At 36.4% G+C, this 26,962-nt stretch overlaps 1 protein-coding gene across 1 annotated transcript in view; it reads right to left on the reverse strand.

The window, feature by feature from the left end:
- Positions 1-416: 416 nt before the first annotated feature.
- The window catches only part of LOC106090952 (protein I'm not dead yet), an 82,096-nt gene continuing 55,550 nt past the window's right edge, over positions 417-26,962 (reverse strand). Inside the window, exons 2-9 of the mRNA XM_013257321.2 lie at positions 20,071-20,104; positions 10,125-10,257; positions 9,940-10,056; positions 9,718-9,866; positions 6,092-6,283; positions 5,192-6,032; positions 3,086-3,223; positions 417-2,960 (exon numbers count right to left, since the gene is read on the reverse strand). Of these exons, the coding sequence (XP_013112775.2) occupies positions 2,811-2,960; positions 3,086-3,223; positions 5,192-6,032; positions 6,092-6,283; positions 9,718-9,866; positions 9,940-10,056; positions 10,125-10,257; positions 20,071-20,078 (1,728 nt within the window). The 5' untranslated portion in view covers positions 20,079-20,104 and the 3' untranslated portion in view covers positions 417-2,810. The remainder of the gene's footprint in view (positions 2,961-3,085; positions 3,224-5,191; positions 6,033-6,091; positions 6,284-9,717; positions 9,867-9,939; positions 10,057-10,124; positions 10,258-20,070; positions 20,105-26,962) is intronic.

The raw sequence follows: 26,962 nt of genomic DNA on the forward strand, positions 1-26,962 counted from the left end.
ATGCCTCCCATATAAACCGACCTTCCGTTTTGACTTCTTGAGCTCTGGAAGCCGCAATTTTTGTCTGATTTGGCTAAAATTTTGCACAAAGTGTTCTGGTATGACTTCCAATAACTGTGTCAAGTATGCTCCAAATCGGTCTATAACCTGATATAGCTCCCATACTAACCGATCTCTCGATTTGATTTCTAGAACCTCTGGAAGCCACAATTTTTGTCCTAATTGGGTGAAATTTTGCATAGTGTTCTGTAAACACTTTAATTTTTGCTGGTTTGACAGAAGATTGGTATGTAGAATAAAATTATGTTCTTCAACTAAATTTTTTTTGTATAAATGTTTAGCAGAATTCATGGTGGTGGGTTCCCAAGATTCGGCCGAACCTAGCACGCTTTTTTTCTAAGTAAAAGACTTTTTCGTTTAATTTATTATTTTTAAGAATGTTTTATTTTATTTTTATGTTTTACATTTAAAGTACATAAATTTCATTTTGTAAAAATATATATAAAATATATATTTTATTTTTAATTTTAAATTCTATATATTTTAAGTTTTTGTTGGTATGTACTTCTAGCTCTTGCTGCTAAAATTATTGTTCCATTTATATGTACGTTGGTATATATGCATATAAAAAAATAAATGTTAATTTTTGTTGTTTGTCTTATAAAACAAAATTTGTATAGTCATTGTATCAAAATTACACAAAAAAAATGTTTAGAGAAATGCAATTATTGTTTGTTTTGCTGTTTTCTGTTTGTGAAATATTGGCAAGTATGTACATATGTATGTATATAATACATAAATCTGTATATATACATACTTATTTCTATTAATTTTGGGGATACATCAGCTACATCATACATACATACATTTATTTACTTAATTTTACAACTACTTTTAATTTAAACAAATAAATAATAAAAAAAGACACTTTAATTTGCACTAAATTTTAAATATTGGGGGATGTTTTCTAAAATTTCCCTTTTACAAATACACAGACAGACTATAAGCTTAAAAACGAAGAAATGCAATGAAATTACAAAGAAAAATATTTCTAAGGAAATTTTTCAACTTCTCGAAGTTTTTGGGATATTTTTTGTCTATAGGAAATGAGTCAAAATTTTTATTATAGAAACCTTGTTAAAATTTCTTATTTTTGGGAAGTTTTGTTAAAATTTTTGTTTTTTGGAAATCTTGCAAAATTTTGTCAAAATTTCTTTGTCTGGGAAATTTTGTCAAAATTTCTTGTCCATGGGAAGTTTTGTCAAAATTTCTAATCTATGAGAAATTTTTTTCAAAGAATCTGATCATGGAAAATTTTGTAAAATTTTCTTATTTTTGGCAAATTTTGTTAAGATTTCTAATTAATAGGAAATGTTCTCAAAATTTTTTATACAAGGGAAATTTTGTGAAATTTTCTTTTTAAATTTTGCCAAAATTTCTTATCTTGTAAAAATTTTGTCAAAATTTCAGATCTATGGGAAATTTTGTCAAAATTTCTCATCTAAAGGAAATTTTGGCATAATTTCTTATTTTTGGAGAATTTTGTCAACATTTCTAATCCAAGGGTATCTATGGGAAATTATGTCAACTTTTCTTATCTTTGAGAAATTTTGTAAAAATCATCTAACCAGAAATAAACATTGTTTACTTTTCGGTCCTTCAGCAGGGAAATTTTCTGAATTTTTTTTCCTTTAGGAAGTTCTGCCAAAATTTCTTATTTTTGGAAAATTTTATCAAAATTTCCAACTATGGGAAATTTTGTCAAAATTTTTTATCCAGGAAAATTTCTTTTCCATGGGAAGTTCTGTCAATATTTCTTATCTTTGGAGAATTTTGGCAAAATTTCTTGTATTTGGAAAATTTTGTTAAAATTCTTGACCTATTTGAAATTTTATCAAAGTTTCTGATTTTGGCACAATTTTTTATTTTTGGGAAATTTTGTCAAAATTAATTGGGAAATTTTTCAAAGATCACCTTACCAGAGATAAACAATGTTTACTTTTTGGTCCTTCAGCAGGGAAATTTTGTCAAAATATTCTTTTCTATAGAAAATTTTTAAAATATTTCTTATTTTTGGGAAATTTTATCAAAATGTCCAACTATGGACAATTTTGTCAAAATTTCTTATTTATAGGAAATTGTGACAACAATTTTTATCTTTGGGAAATTTCGTAAAGATCATCTAACCAGAGATAAATATTGTTAGCTTTTTGGCCCTTAAGCAGGGAGATTTTGCCAAATTTTCTTTTCTATAGGAAATTTTTTAAAAATTTCTTATTTTTGGGAAATTTTGTCAAAATGTCCATTTATGGCAGGTTCTGCTTTTACGATTAAAATAATACTTTGGGGACTTGTGAAGGCAGGTCTCCAAAGTCATACTTTAGCATTTATGTCCACAAATATTGTCAAAATTTCTTATCGATAAGAAATTCTCTCAAAATTTCTTCTATTGGCAATCTTTTCAAAATTTTATCAAATTGTTACCCTATTTAGATTAGAAATGAAAATGATAAGAATTGTTAACAATTAAAATAAAGGCAACTAAAACATAAATCATGGCCAATTTTTGGATTTTTTTCTATAGATTAAAGTTTGTTTTTTTTTTGTCCACTTAAAACCTAATTACAAAGCATACACTTGGGTTGGAGGAGGGGGGACGTGGGGAGTAACTCTTCTAGGAAATTTGTTTAACTTTAGAATATCTCTTGTTCAAACCAAGTTTACAATGAAAATAAGGACATATGATGAGGTGGAGGAAAGGCATCACGATTATTTTTCTGCTATGATGATTATGATGATGATGGGGACTTCTAAGCATGTGCCTGTGTCACATTTGATACCAGCAATTGAGCCCATTCGGGGAAGGTGGTCAAAGATGGGTATACCACATTGCCCCATGTTTGACAGAAAACAAACAGGACTACAATGGTGATAATAGTGGGACCAACGCCAGCGGTAGCCTAAAAAGGAGAAGAGAAAGAAAAAAAGTGAAAAAGTGCAACAAAAAATTGAAAAACGTAAGGAAAAGCTAAAAGCCACTGAATTAGGGACCCCTTTGCCCAAACAATCTATTCGCTGTTCTTACCATATCCTTTGTTTGAATATTTGCATAACCCGCCACCAGCGCATTAGGGGGCGTACTGACAGGTAAATGGAAGGCCATACTGCAAGCTAAACCCGCAGGCAACACTAAGTACAAGGGATGAACTCCAATAGCCAGAGCCTTAAAATCAACAAAAATATAAAATTAAATTTAAAATAAAAATAATACAAAAAATAAATAGAAAACAACGTTAAAAAACAATTCCACTAAAATTTCTTCTTCGAAAATACTCGTTTTAAGGAAATTTTCTGCAAAAGTCTTATTTTTGGGGACACTTTCTTCAAATATACTTAATTCGAGGACATTTCTGCACAAATCATAATTATGAGGATATTCTCTACAAAACTTCTAAATTTGGGGACATTCTCGAAAAAAAACTCCAAACTTTGAGGGCACTTTTATCGAGAGTCTCCATTTTGAAGACATTTTGTTACAAATTGTCATTTTGAGGACATATTGTGTGAAAAACCAACATTTTGGGGACACTCTATGCAACCATAAAATGTTGAGGTTTCTAAGAAATTTTAGTTTTGAGGACATGTTTCTAGGAAACTCGGTTATGAATATTTAACTATTGCACAACTTTCTTCAACTAAAATTGATGTCGTAAAATTTTCTTAAAAAACTTCGCGAAGAAAATTTTGAAAAATCCTCAATTTGGGGATATATTTACGCAAATTCTTTTTGAGACATTGTTGTCCCACGCAATTTTAGGGATATCACTAAAAACTAACTTTACACACAAGAGACTCTGTGTGTCTTGTTTTATCATTCAATTTTTGGGACATATTACTTTGGGGATATTTTATTTATAATTTTATTTGTAGGGACACTGTTTGAAAATCCCACCATGTATATTTTCTTGGGTATGGGTATTTAACAATTTTACTTTGGGGATATTGTACTACTCTGAAAAGCTATCTTCGGGAATATTATCTGTGTGTCTTGTTTTATCACTCAATTTTTGGGACATATAACTTTGGGGATATTTTCTTTTTAATTTTATCTGTAGGGACACTGTTTGAAAATCCCACCATGTATATTTTCTTGGGTATGGGTATTTAAAAATTTTACTTTGGGGATATTGTCTCTGAAAAGCTATCTTTGGGGATATTATCTGAAAATCTCACTTTGCAGACGTTGGTACTCATATGCGGCTTTGGGAATATTAGCTCCGAAAATCAAACTTTGTTTACATTATCTGAAAATCCCACTTTGGATACATTGTTTCTCTATGCAACTTTGGGGATATTATCTCTCAAAATCTAACTTTGGGCACATTTTTCGAAAGTTCTTCCTTGGAGACATATAGCTTTGAGTAAATTTTATCTGAAAATTAAACTTTAGAATCCCACTTTGGTCAAATTATTGCCCACAAGTAACTTTCGGCATATTACCCCCGAAAATCCGACTTTGGGGACATTGTCTTAAATCCAAATCCAACTTTGAAGTCATTGTTGCCCCAATGTATTTTTTTTACTCTGAAAATCCAACTTTGTGGACATTGCTTGAATGTCTCACTTTGGGGACAGTAACTGTGGGGATAATATCTTTGAATATTTAACTTTGGGGACATAGTCTGAAAATCCACCTTTGGGAGTATTGTTGCCCACAAGTGACTATGGAGATATTTTCTGCGAAAATCGAACTGTGGAAACATTGTGTAAAATTCATTTTAAGGAAATTTTTTGCAAAGTCTGATTTTTAGTACATTTTCTGCAAAGATCTTCATTTTAAATATATATTTTTTACAAAAGTCCTCATTTTGAGGAAATGTTTTGCGGCAATACTAATTTTAAGGAAAAATCCATATCTGGTGATATTTTTACGAAAAATCCTAATTTTAGGAACATTTTCTACAATTACCCGAAAATCCTTACTTTCGGGACATTTCCTTATCATTTTGAGGACATTTTCTACAGAAATATTTATTCTGCTCGAAATTTCATTTCGGCAAAATTTTCTGCAAAACTACTGATTTTTGAGAAAACTTTATATAAAAATGAGCACATTTCTATGAAAATAATTTTTCGTGTAATTTTCAATCTAAAATTTAAATTTTTGTCTAAAAATGTCATTATAACTTACCATCTCCATTACAACTGGTACCATAATACTGGCAATGGCCACATTGGAACTGAAAGCCGTTAGGAATACCGAAACCAAAATAACTACCAATAACAGCACTGGCAAAGGTAAAACCTTCAAACCGCTCAAAGATTGACCTATCAGCGAGGACATGCCACTTCGTTTGCTTCCTTCCGACAAAGCGAAACCGCCACCCAAAAGGAAAATCAAACCCCATGGTACTTTCGATTGAATAAACTTCCAGGTGATCAAAGAGGGTGTGGGGGCAGTGGGCAATGGTAAATTATTGCGATTGCAACAGTATCGTAAAAATGCATAATTAGCTGGAAGAATGAAGCACATGATAACTATGAAAATTGTGGGCATAGAATTTTTGATTTCAACAGTGTCCAGAACGTCAGCCCAGCCGGTGAAAATACCAGGTTTACGAGTAAAGTACAAGACGACCATAATAATAAACAGAATCATAACTTGAATTTCATGTATGGTCATGGGTCCCAATTCCTTGTAACGTTGATCGATGACTTTGCGGGCCACACCAGCTCCCTGTTGTCCCAATTTAACCTCCTCGGCTTCTTTGCTCTTGGGGCGGAAAAGGCCCATGAAATGATATTGAAGCCAGACGTAGGTCAGTCCAGTGTACACCAACATGGAGGGCACCGAGTAAAACATGAAGGTGGGGAAATCCAAAGTTTCCGTCGAAGTGGGGAAACGAGATTCGTACAAACTCTTAAAAGCCAAGTTGGTAGCTGTACCAATAACAGTGCCGCAACCGCCCAAGGATGAGGCATAGGCAACGCCCAAATAGTAACACAATGTTATCTTCGAGGGAAGGGGAGGCCTAAAAAATAGAAATCGACATTTTTTATTACAACTACGGTGAGAGTGTAAAGAACTTACGCTTCTTCTCCGGTTTTCTTGTTGTTGCCTCCCACAATTTTGTACTCAGGTTCCGTGGTCATTTTACACAATCCCTGTTGTTGTAATTCCTCCAATACAGCCTGAATAATGGGACACATCATTGCTGTGCAAGCGGCATTTGAAATCCACATGGACAAGAACATTGTGACAAACATCAAGCCAAAGTGTAATCTTAGGAGAGAGAGAATGAAACAAAATTTTCCTTAAAATTTTTATTTCTCAAAAATTTATTTACAAACATCAAATTTTTTTCGAACATAATTTTTAATGAAATAAGTTAAATAATGATATCTTAAGAAATATTCGTAAACATATTTCCATTTTAAAAATGTTTCATTTTGAGTACATAATTATCTCGAAAATAAATTGCCCTAAATGTCCTCAAACAAATATTCGAAAAACTATTAAGAAAATCCTTCATTTTAGTAAACATTTTAGGATAAGGAATGAAATAACGGTCTACAGAATCTGTTTTATCATTGGAGTTTTTTTTTCTATAAAACAAAATTTCAGGACATTTTCATCGATATAATGGAATACTAACTTTGGGGACACTATCCAAAAATTTCATTTGGGGACACTGTAGCTCCCATACAACTTTGGAGTGATTTTTTCTGAAAATCCTACTTTCGGCACGTTGCATGAAAATTCTACTTGTATATAATTTTGCGGAAAGTCTAACTTCGGCGATATTGTCTGAGACCCCCACTTTGGAGATAATGTTGCCCCGAAGCAACTTTGGGCATATAAAATCTAACTTTGGAGACAATCCAATTTTGGGATAATTTCTCAGAAAATCGAACTTTGTGGATATTGCCGACCTAAACCTTGGAGATATTTTGTCAAAAAATCTATCTTTGGGGACATTGTTACACTTTGGCCGCATGTAACTTTGGGAATATTTTCTCTGAAAATCTAACTTTAGAAATCGCACTTTGTGGTCATGTAACTTTGGGTGTATTTTCTTTGAAAATCCAACTTTTGGGACATTGTTTGAAAGTTCCACTTGGGGAAATTGTTGCTCTCATGCAACTTTGGAGATATTTTTTCAGAAAACCTAACTTTGTGGGCATAGTTTCAAAGTCTCACTACGTGGAAATGTAACTTTGGAGACATAGTTTAAAAGTCTCACGGAAATGTAATTTCGGGTATGTTTTTTCTGAAAATCTTGCTTTAGGGTAATTATACGACTATCTCACTTTAGCAGTATTGTCCACCAAGTAAAGAACATTCCATTAAGGAACAGGGGCAAATTTATCACATACCAATGACACCTCACAAATGTCGCCAGAGAGAGGGGAAAACCACCGCTGAAAATTTTTTCTGATGTTTTCGGTAGGATTCGAATCCGGGCGTTCGGCGACATTGGCGGACATGGTGGCCGGATATGGCGGACATGGTGGCCGGATATGCGCTATGGTGGCCGGATATTTTCTCTGAAAGTCTAACTTTGGGGAAATCCTACTTTAGAGACATGTCACTATGGGTATATTTTCATTGAAAATCTAACATTGGGGATTTTGTTTCCCAATACCACTTTGAGGACATTGTTACCTTAACGCAACTTTGGGAATATTTACTCTCACTTCAGGAAAATGTAACTTCGCGTACATTTTCTCTGAAAATTTTACTTTAGGCACACTTTCTGACAATCCCACTATAAGGATATTGCCGACCTAGCAACTTTCGTGATATTTTCTCAGAAAATCTAACGTTGGAGAAATTGGCAACATGTAACATAAGGATATTTTCTCTGAAAATCTTTGGGTAAATTTTCTGGAAATCCTACTGTGAGGGCTTTGAAAATCCAGCTTTGGGGACATCGTTTGAAAGTCTCACTTTTGGGGAAATGTAATTTCCGGTATATTTTCTTTGAGACTTTGTCTGGAAATCCCACTTGGGACATTATTTGGCAATCCCACATTAGGGACATTATTTGACAATCCCAGTTTAGGGATATTGTCTATCTTGTAACTTTGGGGATTATTTCCCTGCAAGTCAAAGCCCTCAAGAGCCTTAGGGTATATTTCCTCTGAAAATCTAACTTTTGGGACATTGTCTAGAAATCCCACTTTGAGGACATATAACTTTGGGTATATTTTTTGAGAATCGAACTTTGAAACTTCGGGTATCTTTTCTTTGAAAATCTTACTTTTTAGGGATATTATCTGAAAATCCCGTTTTCGGGATATTGTCCACTTAGTAGCTTTGGGGATGTTTCTTTGAAAATCAAACTTTAGAGACATTGTTTGAAAACCCCACTTTAAGGATATGTAACTTTGTGGATATGTTACTTTGGGTATATTTGAAAATCAAATTTTGGGGACATTGTCTAGAAATCCCAGTTTGGGGACATTGTTGCCCTTATGCGACTTTGGGAATATTTTCTCTGAAAATCTAACTATTGGGATATTGTCTGAAAGACTTACTTAAGGGAAATGTAACACCGGATTTATTTTCTCAGACTTTAGGGACATTATATGACAAACCCATCTAAGGGATATTGTCCACCTAGTAACCTTGGGGATATTTTTTCTGAAAGTGTAACTAACATTGTCTAGAAATCCCAGTTTGGGGACATTGTTGCCCTTATGCGACTTTGGGAATATTTTCTCTGAAAAACTAACTATTGGGATATTGTCTGAAAGATTCACTTAAGGGAAATGTAACACCGGGTTCATTTTCTCAGACTTTAGGGACATTATATGACAATCCCATCTTAGGGATATTGTCCACCTTGTAACCTTGGGGATATTTTTTCTGAAAGTGTAACTTCGGGGACATTATCTGGAAACCACATATTCTTTGAAAATCTAACTTTGGGGACATTGGCTGAAAATCACACTTTGGAGATATTTTCTTTCAAAATTTGGGGACATTATTTGAAATTCCCACTTTAAAGACAAAAAACTTAACCTTATGGCTTTTTTTTGAAATCATATCTTTTGGCACACGGTCTGAAAATCCAGCTTTGGGGGTATTGCTGGCCCAAGTATATAAGGGGAATATTTTTTTGGAATCTCTAGCATTGGGGACATTGTCTAAAAATCCCACTTTGGGGAAATGTAGTTTTGGTGACATGTAACCTTGGGCATATTTTCTCCTAAAATCTAGTTTAGGGGATATTGTTACACAGTGGCCAATGTTGCATATCATTGGATATATTTTCTTTGAAAATTTCACTTTTGGAGACATTTTCTGAAAGTCCCAACTTATTGTTGCGCCCGAAGCACCTTTGCCTAATCAACTTTGGGTATATTTTATTGTTTCGGTAAATCTAACTTTGAGGATATTTCTGTCTCCAAATATAATTTCGTAGATTTTTTTCATAACAAGATTAAATATTTAATTTATGTTTTGGAATTTTTTCAGTGTGGCGTATAAAGGCCAATGGCTTGACAACTAAACCCCATTGGGTATTAAGTTTTTTTTTACGAAAACCTATAAATATTTATTGTACGCTGTCGCCTATTTTCATCTACATTCAAATATATAAAGTGAATTAAATACTTTCCATTTAAGACTAGCCTGCAAGTAAGGAAAATGAACTAAATACATACAACATATATATTAACATATATATATATAAAGTTTTGCATACATACCTTCTAGGACTGCAGCCTACAATCTGAATAACTCGCAACGCCAGACGTTTGTGCAAATTACAATATTCAATAACCAGGGCGACCATAATACCGCCCATAAACATGACCATGGTATCTTTGAAAAACAATTGACACACAGTATTTGAGGCCTGTAATTAAAAGATGTATACGGTGTGTTAAATTAAAAATATCTCCGGAAAAATTTTTTTTTGCAATACCTACCATTATACCCATGACAGGGAACGCCACTATGGGCAACATAGATGTAACGTATAAAGGCAAGGCTTCTGTGACCCAAAATACGGCCATGACACATAAAAGATACATACAACGGTAGGCCTGCAAGAAAATCAAAGAAAATGTTAGCATACAATAAATAAATGTATAAATATTTTTATTTTACTTACGGGAATATTGTTTTGTAACATCACAGGTAAAAATAAGAGAGGTGTTAGTAGTACTATAAGACCCTTCCAATGATTGACGAAAAAGCTTTTGATGCTGCCGCCCTTGGACGGGGGGACTCTCTCACCCGCCTCACTGAAAATAAAAAGATTTTTTTTATAGAAATGTAGATACGCGAAAAAATGAAAAGGACTGTTCTTCAGAAAAAGTGAATTGTTATAGAAGACCAGGAAAGCGAATCGAAGTTCCTAGGCGAAATTCTGAGGAAGGTATTAGTGAGACAAAGTGCTCCCTAAGCACCAAGCTTCCTCGGTAAGAAAGAAGTAACATTCAACAAAGATAGCAAAGCGACATTGGAACTGCTGATGGAGACACGATTTGAAGAATTGGAAGGCATTAGTAAAACATCTAGGTTGTGTAAACTGCTCCCTAAGGATTCCAGCAAGTCTAGCTTCCGGAGAAAGTAAGATGGAACTTCTATCAAGGATAGCCAAGAACAAGTGGAACTTATGATGGAGACGCATTTTGCAGACAACCAGGAGGAGACAAGTAGAGTAAAGAGCGGTTCGTGAGTAAAATTGAAAGATTCCAGCAAAACTTTTTCTTAAAATTTGAAGCACTAACAATACTGCATACTGTAAGCTCCATCATGAAGCGCCATTGTTCTTGCGCTGAATTCAGCACTGCTTTTGTAATTGCGCAAAGGAAGAATATAATAATTCTAACGTGATGGATTATTCCGATACAAAAATTTGTTATGCTCAAATTAGCGCACTTTCGGTGCTCTAGCGTAAGCAGATGCTTCCTCATCCCCATACATAGTTGCACTACTGTATTGAAGCATTTTATTTATTCGTTTAAACGGACATGGGAATGGTAATGATTTCCAACTCTCCATTTTGTGCTTTTAAATGCGCTGAATTGCTTATATAGGGGAAGCGCAATCAAGAGGAACATTACCTTATAATTTCACCAATGGATTCAGTGCATCAGCAGCATTGTGTGACTTGAATTTTCCTTACAAAACTGCTAGGAGCTAGTGTGGCATCTGGATTATGCAAAATGTTTCCTAAGGACTCCAGCAAGTCTAGCTTCCGGAGAAAGGAAGATGGAACTTCTATCAAAGATAGTCAATGGCAAGTGGGACTAACGATGAAGAAGCATTTTTTAGGAAATCAGGAGGAGACGAGGAGAGCAAAAAAGATTCATTAGTTAAATGGAAGGTACTTATTTTCGAGGAGGAAATCAGAATAGCGCAGAGTTGTTTCTGTGAAAAATTCTGTGTAGAATTGACAGCCTAATAGTGAGGAATCTAGATGGCGACAAGTGCGCCCTAAGGACCTCAGCCAGCCTAACTTTCTGATCTGCGTAAGGAAGAATTTTCAAAAGCTAAAAGACAGTGAAACAAGCAGCCAGAAAGAGATCAGCGATAAGAATATGACCCCAGCATTACTAACTGAAGCTGTCACAGCTTTCACGTCACATAAATCAGCCGGATCGGATGAAATCATCCCAGCACTATTGCTGAAGTTCCTTTGTATTATTTTGTTAAGGCTTAACCGGGTTTTCAGAGTGAACCTGGCAAGGCCTTACATACCGAGTGCATGGAGAGAGGTCAAAGTGGTCTTTATTCCAATCTGAAATCGCTTTCACTTAAAACACTCAAAGAGAGAGAGAGATCAAGACTGTCATCGAATTACCTCAGTATTGCTCATGATGCATACCTTATGGACAGTTTGGTGGACACATTACTCAACGCAGAATTGCAAATTGGAGATACGCCTCTCCAATAGAGTGGACACAATGGCATCTTTTTTAGATATCAAGGAGAGCTTTAACCAACGTGTAGATAGGAATGATACTCACCGCTCTAGGCCGTCTGAGGGTGCACCAAAACATATTTCAAAAGACGCATTTGGAGCGCACGAAGAGAGGTCAGAGCTGCCTATATCCCAAGGGCGGGAAAAATTAACTACAACATGACGAGGACTTTAGGCCCATCATCCGTCGTTTTTACCACAAACACTGGGATGAGAAATCCACTTGAGGATGAGAGAAAAACTGATACCGAATAATTGTAGTGGGGCACAGCATGCATAGCTAAAGGGCAAGTCGAAGGAAACGGTACTTATCACAAAGTGGAGATAGGTTTGACCCATCGCATGGGGGTCTACTTAAACATCTTCCAATGACCATGGAGAAGGATTATTAAAGCAAACTTAGCAGAGGGTATGGTCCTCAAGTAGGTATGTCTTTGCCGATTCTTTGAAACCTCGTAATAAACGAAGTGCTATAAATCTTCGCAGAGACTGTCGAATGGTCGATGAGGAATGGGCTTAGAACGAACCTGAGAAAGACAAAGCTGATACTTTTGTATCAGAGACATTTTTTTTCAAGAAGGCAAAAATCCTAGTCCATAGTTCGAATTGGAACTGGGAGCCTTCTACTTCCACTTTAAGGAGGATGTTCTTTAAGAAGTGAGTATATAAATCAAAGATGTAGGCCACCATGAAGCAGAGGTTAGCAGATCCGCCTACGACGACAAACGCCTGGAATCAAATCCCGGCGTGAACATCAGAAAAATTTTCAGTGGTGGTTATCCCCTTACTATACTGCCTACATATGTAAGGCATCCTGCTATGTAAAATTTTCTCGACCAAGTGGTGTCGCTATGCAACACCCAGTTCGGACTCGGCATAAAAACGGAGGCCTCATGATATGGGAGAAGTATCCCCTGTTCCTTAATGGAATGTTCATGGGTAAATTTGAATTATTCGCGGAGGCGGGGGAATCTGTACAGGACCCTTCGGTCTGTTGCTCAATACCTTAAATTAAAAGATGTTGATATTATAGAGTGTGATTAAGCTTCACCTCCATGGTATATTGCTAACTTGGTTATAGGGAACCAAATTTTTGGGAAATAAAAAGATTGAAGAACATACTAGAAGGGTTGGCCACTGCGGAAGCTTTGGTGAGCTGAGATTGTATACATGGATGCTAAATTGGCAGGACTATTTGACCCTTCGTCAACAGGAAAAGGACTATAGCAAGAGTCAAAATAGGGGGGCACTGCACGATAGAACCTATGGCGGCGCACATTGAATTCTCGTTTAATGATTAGTGTAGAAACTGTGTTTGTGAGGAAAAGAATGGGACGATTCAATAATTGCTATGATTATGACCGGGTTTTCGCGGACACAGGTTCTCCTAAGCGGAAGGGAGACGGTTCTTCTCTGGTCTAGGTCATCTCGCAAACGTGTCTCTAACAGGTCTCCTTATAAACATCAATAGGAAGGGAATGGTTCCGTCATGGAACAAAATAAAAATTACACGGCATGTAGTTGTCTTATGACATGTCAAATTTAGCACATATTGAGTTGTACATGTCGTGTGATACAAACGAGACTAACATATGAAATTCACTTTTCAAAATAGCACATGTATTTTTTTCGATTAGAGCGTGCTCTATTCCTTCTGACAAAAACATAAAAAAATCAGCTGTTTTTGTTTTCAGTCGAATGAAAGCAACCCGAAATTAAAATGTTTGCACAAATTTATGATTTAACCAACTTTTTCACAATTTTAACGAATATTACGCATAAAAAAATGAGCTTTAGCTCAAATTTTCAGGTTATGTCATACGAAAATAACATATAGGGTAATAACAAAAATGATGAATCGTATGTAAATTGACAACGTTGACAAACATTTTCAATTGAATACAAGAAGTGGCATGTCATAAGACATCTACATGCCGTGTAATAGCGCCTTTACTGGTTCACACACATACATACGCAATTAACATATATTCCCAGCGGCAAACTTGAGAAGGACCTAAATTAAGAAACCTCCACAAGGCCTATAATTCAACCTCAAACAAAGCAAAACAAAAACAAAAAGCCTTCTATATTTTGCCTTATATAAGACCTTTGATGGAATCTTTTTCACTTTACAAATTCACTTCGTTCAAAAGAAGAAAAGAAAACCTTCTATAAGGGAATTTCTTAGTTGTTAAATTAAGTTGTCTCTCTCAAATAAAATTGAGAGAGCATTATTGTTTTTATACCCTCCACCATAAGATGGGGGGTATACTAATTTCGTCATTCTGTTTGTAACTACTCGAAATATTCGTCTGAGACCCCATAAAGTATATATATTCTTGATCGTCGTGAAATTTTATGTCGATCTAGCCATGTCCGTCCGTCTGTCCGTCCGTCCGTCCGTCCGTCCGTCCGTCCGTCCGTCCGTCTGTCTGTCGAAAGCACGCTAACTTCCGAAGGAGTAAAGCTAGGCGCTTGAAATTTTGCACAAATACTTTTTATTAGTGTAGGTCGGTTGGTATTGTAAATGGGCCATATCGGTCCATGTTTTGATATAGCTGCCATATAAACCGATCTTGGGTCTTGACTTCTTGAGCCTCTAGAGTGCGCAATTCTTATCCGATTGGGATGAAATTTTGCACGACGTGTTTTGTTATGACTTCCAACAACTGTGCCAAGTATGGTTCAAATCGGTCCATAACCTGATATAGCTGCCATATAAACCGATCTTGGGTCTTGACTTCTTGAGCCTCTAGAGTGCGCAATTCTTATCCGATTGGAATGAAATTTTGCACGACGTGTTTTGTTATGACATCCAACAACTGTGCCAAGTATGGTTGTCCATAACCTGATATAGCTGTCATATAAACCGATCTTGGTTCTTGACTTCTTGAGCCTCTAGAGGGCGCAATTCTTATCCAATTTGAATTAATTTTGGCACGTAGTATTTTGTTATGATATCCAACAACTGTGCCAAATATGGTTCAAATCGGTTCATAACCTGATATAGCTGCCATATAAACCGATCTGGGATCTTGACTTCTTGAGCCTCTAGAGGTCGCAATTATTATCCGATTTGCCTGAAATTTTGTACGACGGATTCTCTCATGACCATTAACATACGTTTTTATTATGGTCTGAATCGGTTTATAGCCTGATATATCTCCCATATAAATCGATCTCTCTATTTTACTTCTTGAGCCCACAAAGGGCGCAATTCTTATTCGAATTGGCTGACATTTTACACAGGTCTCCAACATTTAATTTAATTGTAGTCCAAACCGGACCATATCTTGATATCGCTCTAATAGCAGAGCAAATCTTTTCTTATATCCTTTTTTTGCCTAAGAAGAGATGCCGGGAAAAGAACTCGACAAATGCCATCCATGGTGGAGGGTATATAAGATTCGGCCCGGCCGAACTTAGCACGCTTTTACTTGTTTTTTTTTTTTTGTTTTCCTACACGTTTAAAACCTTAATCGACATATGGCTTTCTGTAAGCCCTACTTTTGGATATAAGAAGGGAAGGCCATATACTTTTGGACACGCCTTGTTAAATAGCAAGGTGTAGGGAACGTCTTTGGCATGTCTTGTGTCTCCAAAATAAAGTCTTTTAGAAGCAGCTTTTATTCCTGAACTTTCCAGCTGGGCCCCCACCATTAGGACCTAATATTTTATTTCATATTTGTAATCTACTCCCGAATACCTTTCATTTGAGTTCCATATTTACATAGTCGTACAATATGACTATTTGGGGAGTATTGGGGTCGAGGAGTCCCGCTAGCTACTTAGACACAATTTGTAATATCATTTTCGTACTCTACTCCCAAATACCGTTCATTTGAGTCCCATATTGTCCTAATCGGTCCACTTTTGATTTTGGGTGGCGTTTTGAAGGTAAGAGGGAGGCTTATTATGGCTTATTTCTTCTTCCGGATTCCGGAAATTTTTACACAATCTGTGAAAATTTTAAAAAAATCAGTTCAGCCGTTTTTGAGTCTATACGGACAAGAAAATGTATAAACCCACAAACACAAATCCATTTTTATACCTACCACCTACTAATCTAGTCATTCTGTTTGAACGTGTAAAGCTAGCCGCTTGAAATTTTGCACAGATACTCAATATTGACGTAGGTCGTTGGGGATTGCCACATCGGTACAGATTTGGATATAGCTCCCAAATAAACCAATCTCCCGATTTGACCGCAATTTTTGTCCGATAGGTCTGAAATTTTGCATGAAGTGTTCTGTTATGACTTCCAACAACTGTGTCAAGTACGGTCTAAATCGGTATATAACCTGGTATAGCTCCCATATAAACCGGCCTCTCGATTATCCTTGTTCGGTTCCAAGAAGCTATAATTTTTGCTGGTTTGACAGAAGTTTGGTAGGTAGAATAAAATAAACTAAATTTATTTTGTATACATTTTTAACACACCATGGTGGTGTGTTTCCACGATTCAGCCCGGCCGAATTTAGCACGCTTGTACTTGTTATTATAGAAAATCTATATTTTTTTTTTATACCCTCTGCCATATGAGGGGGTACACTAAATTCGTCATTCTGTTTGTAACACCTCGAAATATGCGTCTAAGACCCCATAAAGTACATATATTCTTGATCGTCATGTCATTTTATGTCGATCTAGCCATGTCCGTCCGTCCGTCTGTCTGTCGAAAGCAAGATAACTTTCGAAGGAAACAAGCCGCTTAAAATTTTGCACAAATACTTTTTAATAGTGTAGGTCGGCTGAGATTGTAAATGGGTCACATCGGCCCATGTCATATAAACCAATCTTGGGTCTTGACATCTTGAGTCTCTAGAACGCGCAATTCGTCCGATTTGGCTGAAATTTGGAAATCTTGACTTCTTCAGCTTTTAGGGGGCGCAATTCTTATCCAATTTGGCTGTAATTTTGCACGTGGTGATTTGGTATCACTTCCAGCAACTGTGCTTAGTATGATTCAAATCGGTTTACAACTTGGTATAGCTGCCATAGAAACCGATCTTAGATCTTGACTTCTTGAGGGCGCATTTCTCATCCGATTTGGCTGAAATTTTGCATGATATGTTTTGTTATGATTTCCAATAACTGTGCCAAGTATGGCGCAAATAGGTAAATAACCTGATATGGCTGCCATATAAACCGATCTGGGATCTTGACTTCTTGTCCCTCTAGAGGGCTCAATTCTCATCAGATTTGGGAGAAACTTTGTACAACGACTTCTTCCATGACTTTCATCATACGTGTCCAATATGGTCTGAATAGATCTATAGCTTGATACAGCTCCCAATTCTTATCCGAATGAACTGAAATATTCCACAATGACTTCTACAATGTTTAGCATTCAATTCATTTATGATTCGAATCGGACTATAAGTTGATATAATTCCAATAGCATAACAGTTCTGATTCATTGTCTTTGTTTGCCTAAAAATAGATACCGCGCGAAGAACTCGACAAATGCGATCCATGGTGGAGGGTATATAACATTCGGCCCGGCCGAACTTAGCACGCTGTTACTTGTTTTCTGTTAATATGATACATCAATGTTTTTTAAACCGAAATATATTCAGTTTTGATAAAGGAGCATTATTTAAAAAAAAAAATTTCAAGTTTAAAATTTTCCAGCTCATCATTGTCTTTTTAGGGTTAAAGGCGCCATCAACTTGCCTTGTCACATCGAGCATTATAGGCACTCAGAATTTAAGCGTGAGCCGGTGTCGCCCGGCCCATCACTGGGACTCTCCACTCGATACCGCTGATTGGCTGCGACTGTAGCTGCAATTACTCCGTACTGAGTATTCCACTATCCCCAACCTTTAGCCACCAATCAGCTTTCACATGCATTTTGCAACAAAATCGCGTTTAGTTAATTCTTACACAACAGCCAATTTATAGGGATGAAGTTTATTTAAGGTCTTGATGGAGAATTCGTCGAACAGCGGTGCCAGAAATTCCCATAGCAACGTGTTTGCGAGACGCAACCTCGGCAAAAACGCAAAACTATCTGCCTCACTCTTTCGATATTTTCCGAAGTTATGATGGTCCGTTGAAGTCCATTACTGGGTTTAGCGTCACTTCCACACTCCCACGACAGAATTGAATTACGCCCAGCACGCTGCGCAGTAATAAGTGAGCGAACGTAAGAAACAAAGGTCCCGACGGCGAAGGCCCCGCGGCTACTTAGACCAGAGCATGATGGCAACTGAGTGGAGGGAGAAACAAACTGTGGGACCTCCCTCTACCGATGCGCCTGCTCTCTACACAACTGACTGCCACACTCTTTCGATACTTTCCGAAGTTCTGATGATCCGTTGAAGTCCATTATTGGGTTTAGCGTCACTTCCACACTTCCACGACAGAATCGAATTAGGGCCAGCTCGTTGCGCAGCAACAAGTGAGCGAACGTTAGAAAAGAAGATTCCGATGGTGAAAGCCCGCTACTCCCTAGACCAGAGCATAATGGAAACTGAGAGAAAAGAGAAACAAACTTGGGGACCTCCCCCTCCCGATGCGGCCGTTCTCTACCCCCTACATGCCTAAATCAACGCTCGGGAGCTTTTTCTAATATTGGGTTGCCCAAAAAGTAATTGCGGATTTTTCATATAGTCGGCGTTGACAAATTTTTTCACAGCTTGTGACTCTGTAATTGCATTCTTTCTTCTGTCAGTTATCGGCTGCTACTTTTAGCTTGCTTTAGAAAAAAAGTGTAAAAAAAGTAAATTTGATTAAAGTTCATTCTAAGTTTTATGCATTTTTACATTTACTTTCTTTTAAAAAATCCGCAATTACTTTTTTGGCAACCCAATACATATATTTGATTGTCGTGACATTCTTTGTCGATTTAGCCATGTGCGTTCGCATGTCTTTCGAAAGCAAGCTTATTTTAGAAGGAGTAAAGCTAGGCGCTTGAAATTTTTCACAAATACCAAAATAGACCAAAATGGACCAAAATAGTCCATGTTTTGATATAGCTTCCATATAAACCTATCTCGGATCTTGACTTCTTGAGCGTCTAGAGGGCGTAATTCTACGATTTGGCTGACATTTTGCATGAGGTGTTTTGTATTGATTTCTTACAACTTTGCCAAGTATGATGGTTCATAACTAGATAGCGCTGCCATATAAAGCGATAGCCCGATTTGATATCGTAAGACTCTATAGGGCGCCATTCTTATTAGATTTTGTTGAAATTTGCAAGTAGTGTTTTGTTATGACTTCCAACAGATGTGCAAGATATGGTCCAAATCGATCCATAAGCTGATTATAAACCGATCTCCCGATTTGAGTTCTTGAGCCTCTAAGGCGTAATTATTATCCGATTTGGCTGAAATTTTTAGCGTAAGGTTTTGCAACAGCCTTCCTAAGTATGGTCCAAATCAGACCATAACCTGATATAGCTCCCATATAAACCGATTGCCCAATTTGATATCTTGATCCTTTAGAGCGCGTAATTCTTATCCGATTTCGTTGAAATTTTGAAAGTATCATTTTGTTATGAGTTCCAATAACTGTGCCCGGTCCGTATCGATCCATAAACTAATATAGCTACCATACGATATAAACCGACCTCCTGCATTGACTTAATGGACCTCTAGAGGGCGTACTTATTATCCGATCTCGCTGCCAAATATGGTCCAAAGCGGTCCATAAACTGATATAGCTGCCACTAGACCGATCTCCCTATTTGACTTCTTGAGCCTCTGCAATTCGATTTGGCTGAAATTATGAACATGGTATTTTTGTATGACAAGTATGCAGTATATCGGTCTATAACTTAATATAGCTCCTTTATATTTAATTGAAAAAGTCAAACTTGTTATATTTCTTTTTAGTTTAGGTTAGGTTAGGTTGAAAAGAGGGTGCAGACATTAATCTGCCCCATGTCACTATAGACATACCCCTAAGCCAGTAAGCGCTTGTTGTGCGCTCTAAAAACTAATCTCAGAAGAGATATTTATAAAGGGCCAATCTTGTCTTCGAGATAACTCCCCTTAATGATGGGTTACGCATGCAAACTTAACCTAAGTAAACACAGTTTTCAATTCAGGAAGTAGAAATCATACCAATTGTCATCAGTGTAAATTTGAAATAAACTTTCATTCAGAAAAGGAATACTCACATCTCCATGTTTAGTATACTAATTGTACGTTAATCTAAAAAGAGAGAAAAATAAAAAAATCCATATTAGCTTAAATGATCGTTTAGTGATTCAGAGCCAAACTTTTATCTAAATTAAAATAAAAAAGTCATTATGCATACAAAAAAGAAAAATAACAATATTTATTTAACAATTACGTACATGAATAATCAATTAAAAACTAAAAAGCAAACTTTAGAGTGTTTAACAACCTTAGAAAAATCTATAATTTGTTTCCAAGCAATGCAAAATGTGAATTCAATGAAGCACGCAAGGTTTAATAACAGCATCTGATTAAAAATAAACAAGTAAAAGCGTGCTAAGTTCGGCCGGGCCGAATCTTATATACCCTCCACCATGAATCGCATTTGTCGAGTTCTTTTCCCGGCATCTCTTCTTAGGCAAAAAAAAGGATATAAGAAAAGATTTGCTCTGCTATTAGAGCGATATCAAAATATGGTCCGGTTTGGACCACAATTAAATTATATGTTGGAGACCTGTGTAAAATGTCAGCCAATTCGAATAAGATTTGCGCCCTTTGGGGGCTCAAGAAGTAAAATAGAGAGATCGATTTATATGGGAGCTGTATCGGGCTATAGACCGATTCAGACCATAATAAACACGTATGTTGAAGGTCATGAGAGAATCCGTCGTACAAAATTTCAGGCAAATCGGATAATAATTGCGACCTCTAGAGGCTCAAGAAGTCAAGATCCCAGATCGGTTTATATGGCAGCTATATCAGGTTATGAACCGACTTGTACTTTATTTGATATAGTAGTTGAAAGTAACAATAAAAAACGTCTTGCGAAATTTCAGCCAAATCGGATAGAAATTGCGCCCTCTAGAAGCTCAAGAAGTCAAGTCCCCAGATCTGTTTATATGACAGCTATATCAGGTTATGAACCGATTTGAACCATACTTGGCACAGTTGTTGGATATCATAACAAAACACGTCGTGCAAAATTTTATCCCAATTGGAATAGAATTGCGCACTCTAGAGGCTGAAGAAGTCAAGACCCAAGATCGGTTTATATGGCAGCTATATCAAAACATGGACCGATATGGCCCATTTACAATACCAACCGACCAACACTAATAAGAAGTATTTGTGCAAAATTTCAAGCGGCTAGCTTTACTCCTTCGGAAGTTAGCGTGCTTTCGACAGACAGACGGACGGACGGACGGGCGGACATGGCTAGATCGACATAAAATTTCACGACGATCAAGAATATATATACTTTATGGGGTCTAAGACGAATATTTCGAGTAGTTACAATCAGAATGACGAAATTAGTATACCCCCCATCTTATGGTGGAGGGTATAAAAATGCAATAAAAATGTATTATAATTTTTATTATTTTCAATAGATGGTAACGACTCAGGGGTTATGGGCCCCCCTTGTTCGTAACCTTCCGAGAGTACGTGTCTACCAACAGCATCAGCTGGACAAATTTTGACGAAATATTCAATGCAAAAAATGAGTTTTTTTTTAAATCTTCGCAAGACATAAAATTTTGGCAAAATTTTCTATAGAAATAGATTTTTTTGGCGCTTGAAGTCATCACACCTAATATGGTTAAAAAGTCTTCTAACCAAAGACGAAACGCGTCCCATAGTGGTTGGTGTGTGTTGCTATCTCTGGCTTTCCTTTTCCATTTGCATCTCCGATCATTGAGCTCGTCTCGAAAGAGAAACAAACAAAAATTGTGATGGTGCATAGTGACCCCGTGGTGAAAATAGGGTACTAAATTTTTTGATATCTGAAGGGGGGGCGGACCCTCCCCCTTACCCTAAATTTCAGAAACGCCAGATCTCGGAGATGGGTGGTGCGATTTAAGCGAAGTTTTGTGTGCTCTCATATAGTAGAGAGCACACAAAACTTCGCTTAAATCGCACCACCCATCTCCGAGATAAATACAAATTTGGTATCCAAATTTCGGATGGGGTACCTAGGGCGGCCGCCCCACCTTAAAACCTACCAAACATATATTTAGATCAATCACGACAATATGGGACTCAAATGAAAGGTATTTAGGATAAGAAAACGTATCTGATATTCAATTGTCGGACCAAGTGCTAGGGGAACCATCCTGAGCCTCAAAACACCCCTAAATCGGACATATTTACCGACCATGGTAATATGGGACTCAAATGAAGGGCATTTGCGAGTAGAATACGAATCTGATATCGAAATGTGGGACCACGTTTCTGGGCATTTGCGATTAAAATACGAATCTGATATCCAAATGTGGGACCACGTTTCTGGGGGTCCACCCCTTTTCCAAAACACCCCCCAAACAAGACTTATTTACTAACCATGAGAATATGGGGCTAAAATAAAAGGTATTTGAATGTAGAATACGAATATTATGTCCAAATATGTGACCAAGTGTTTGGTGGGCCGCCTCTCACCAAAAACATCCTCCTAAGGGGACAAATTTACGACCATAGCAATATGGGGCTCAAATGAAAGGTCTTTGGGAGTAAAGCACAAATCTGATACTAATATTGGGGAAAAGTGTTTATGGGGCCACCCCACCCCCACAACACCACCCAAATAACAAGTATTTGCTGACTATTGCAATATGAGGCTCAAATAAGAGGGTTCTTAAAGTGGAACACGAATCCGATATATATTTTTAAGGCCAACTCATTGAGTGGCCGCCCATCCCCCAAAACACCCCCCAAGCCGGTCATGTTTGCCGACTATGGAAATATGGGGCTCAAATTAAAGGTATGTGGGAGTAGACCACGTATTTGATATCAACATTAGGGGCCAACTGTCTAGCGGACGTCCCACCACCCCCAAATAGGACGTATTTGCCCACCAAGATAATTTGGGTCTTTAAGAAAATGGAACTAAATATTTTGTAGTTTTTAGGGCCAATACCCCAAACCGGACATATTTGCAGACTTTTGCAATAAGTAGTTTAAATGAGATTAGAAAGCGAATTTGATATCCAATTTTGAGGCCAATAGCAATATGGGGTTCAAAAAAATGATATATAGATATATGAGAATAGAGCACGTTGCTGATATATTTTCCGGGCTTAGTGTTGGGGGGACCTTACCATGATAATGTGGGGCTTACGTGAAAGGTATTGGGGGGTAGAGCAAGAATTAAAACCCACTTTCGGGACCAATTTTCTGGGGATCTACCCCTTTCCCAAAAATACACAACAAACAGCAATTTTTTACTGACCATCGCATTATGGGGCTCAAATAAAGGTACTTGGGAGTAGAATACGAATTTGATATCCAAATGTAGGACCATGTATTTAGGGCATCACCCCTTTCCCATAACACCCTCAAAGGGAACAATTTTTCGACCATGCCAATATGTGGCTCAAATGAAAGGTATTTGTGATTAGAAAACGAATTTGATAACCTATTTTGGGGCCATGTGTTTGGGGGACGCCTCATCCTGTAAACTCCTCTTAAGCCAATTGCAATATGGGGTTTAAATCAATAAATGGTATTTGAGAGAAGAGCACGATGCTGATATTTTTTCAGGGCCAAGTATCTGGGGAACCACCTCTCCCCCGAAAACACCACTAAATCAGACATCATGAGAATATCGGGCTGAAATGAAGTATTTAAAGAATGGAGTACACCTTACATCCAAACTTAAATTCGTACAATAAAGATCATATAAGATTCAGATAAAGGCACTTATATTGTTAAACTATTAGTCAAGCGATATACTATTTTCGTAGCATGGTATTTCACTAAAAGATCTTTAATTGTCGAAAATAAATATTGCAAGGAAACTTTTGTTCCATATAAAGTAAAAGAAGGCGCAGGGGAGCGGGCCCGGGTCAGCTAGTTAGAAATAAATTTTTGACAAATTAGAAATAAAATTTCGACAAAATTTTCTATAGAAATCAAATATTTTATAGCAATGTTAAACTTTGTACTTTATGAGTAAGACATACCATCGATTAAGATTATCAAATTGGCGATTAAATACGTGATAACATACAGTCCAATTGTCATAAACCTATTCAATTAAACCAATAATTTAATTGCTGTGTTTTTTTTAGCTAATTTGATATATCTCAAAATTAGAATTGGTTTTTGTTTCGCTTTATCACGCTTAGGTTGTTATAGTTTTTTCCCTAGACAAATTTCATGTTTTCGATTATAATTCACGCGATATTATTGTTTGAATCTTATAAACATTTCCACAACTTTTCGGTGCTCTTCTTGTTGTATAATTAAAGGTTAATTGAATTAGTTTATTTAATAATTGTTGGGAATTGTTATGAAGTCATTGAGGTATGAGGGGAAACATTGTCAAGTTGTATAGATCAAAAGATCATGTTCATTACATGAGCAAAAAAAAAAATCACTTGAACGAAAAAAAAGATAATAAAAATTTTGAATGAAAATCTCTCCAAATGGTATAATGTAAAAAAAAAAATTTTAAAAAAAATAATAAAAACAAAATTTAAAAAAAAAAATTGCCTCTAACTTATTTTAAGTTTCCAAATGGTATATTGTAAAAAAAAATATTAAAAAAAAGAATAAAAACAAAATTTAAAAAAAAAAAATTGCCTCTAACTTATTTTAAGTTTTTTTTTTTTTTAATTTTAGATATGTTATATTCGAAACGTTTTGAAAAAAAAAGATCACCAACATTTGAAATTTTAGAATTTTTTTTTGGATGTATCGGCCAGTCTTGTCACTTTCATCAGAACCATAAACAAAATGATGCGCTTCTGATGCCGTTATGAAAATCAATGTGTGCCAATATTTGTTCTATCTGCGGCAGATACTGCGGAACGCTTCAAACAGATTGTAATGAAAATGTTAAATATACATAAAAAAATATATTTTTTTTGGAAAATTCAAATCAATTTTTTTAAGTTAAAATTTTGTCAATTAAAGTTTTTTTTTTATAATTATTTCAAACTTTGGATTGTTTATTTTCCCTAGGCCAATAATGTTTTACATCGCAATTGATACCTATAGAATCATTGTAATAGATGTTCGACTTCCTCACTCATGTTAAACCGTTCGCATAGCAATATTGATATCAATTGGGTTGAATTGTTTTGGTGTGTGGTTGTATTTCCCTCTTGTGAACTTGATCCCAGTTCAGTGGAAAGCCAATGCAAATGCATTCTTATCGGAATGATCACGAAATAAATCATCATAAAAATTATACAAATTGTAAAAAACAATTTGACCAGCAGATTCTATACATTTTCAAAACAACATGGATGCAAATTGAACATTAAAAAAAAAAAACATAAACAAATGTCTCGCCAATTTTTTTCTTTGATTGCTGTTGTTGCGGTCATTTTCATTTTATATCCATGTTTATTCGACAGCAGCAAAAGAGGCAGCAATAGTGTCACGCGCCTCTCATTACGTCAGACACCAATGTGTGCACTCATCATTTGTATACAGAGATATAAACCCACATATATGGGCTCTGCTGAGTAGTATTGACCCCCTTTTTTTGACACTTCTCTTTTGTTGTCGCCAATTCAATGCATATACGAGTATATGAATATAAGCTGTGAAAAGCAACGGGTGTGATGACGATGCAAAGCGAGTTGTCAAGGCAATAAGTGAGTTTCTAATAAAAATCATGTTTACTCTCTTATTGTCTCTTCTGCTCTCTCTACCAATCTCTATGTGATCGATGAGATTTATTGAAGTAATCGGTAAGTGGGTTGCCGTTTTTGGATTTTTTAACAAAAATAAAATAATCAAATCGAAAGAGAATTGGGCCCACCGAAGGCTCAAGAAGTCAAGATCCAAGATTGGCTATATCAATGTTATGAACCGATTTGCACCATACTTATCACAGTTGTTGAAAGCAATACCAAAACACCACGTGCAAAATTACAGCCAAATCGGACAACAATTGCTCCCTACAAAAGCTGAAACGTCAAGACCCAAGACACAGTTGTTGGAAGTGATACCAAAACACCACGTGCAAAATTTCAGTCAAATCGGACAGTAATTGCGCCGTCTAGAGGCTCAAGAAGTCAAAACCCAAGATCAGTTTATATGGCAGCTTATCAAAACATGGACAGATTTGGCCCATTTACAATCCCAACCGACCTACACTAATAAAAAGTGTTTGTGCAAAATTTCAAGCGCCTAGCTTTACTGCTTGGAAAGTTAGCGTGCTTTCGACAGACCGACGGACGGACGGATATGGCTATTTCGACTTAAAATGTCATGACGATCAAGAATATATATACTTTATGGGGTCTTAGGCTCATATTTCGAGGTGTTACAAACAGAATGACGAAATTAGAATAGCCCCATCCTATGGTGAAGGGTATAACAAGTAAAAGCGTGCTAAGTTCGGCCGGGCCGAAACTTGGTTACCCACCACCATGGATTCCGTTAAAAATTTACCCTTATTAACTGAGTTTGTATTTGCATTATTTTGGTCTCAAGAATTCATATCGGGATATCGGTGTATAGGGAGGCCTATATTACCATATGGGCCGATTCGGATAAAACTTGGCACTAATGTTGTAAGTCATAAGAAAGATTTTGGGCCAAATCAGGAGAAAATTTAGGCTTCTAAGGGCTGAAGATGTCAAATCCGGGGATCGGCTTATATGGGGGCTATGTCTGTTAATATACCGATTCGGATAATACTTGGCCTTGGATGTTGAAAGGCACAACTAAAGTCTTTTGTTCCAAATTTCAGACAAATCGGATGACAACTGAGGCTTCTAAGAGCTCAAATGAATGAAAGTGAAATCCGGGGATCGGTTTATATGGGGGCTGTATCTGTTTATAGACCGAATCGGATCATACTTGGCATGGAAGTCATAACTGAAATCTTTGTTCCACATTTCAGCCAAATCGGAAGAAAATTGAGGCTCAGAATGTCCA

This window comes from Stomoxys calcitrans, chromosome 1, assembly GCF_963082655.1.
Source record: "Stomoxys calcitrans chromosome 1, idStoCalc2.1, whole genome shotgun sequence".
NCBI classification, from domain to species: domain Eukaryota; kingdom Metazoa; phylum Arthropoda; class Insecta; order Diptera; family Muscidae; genus Stomoxys; species Stomoxys calcitrans.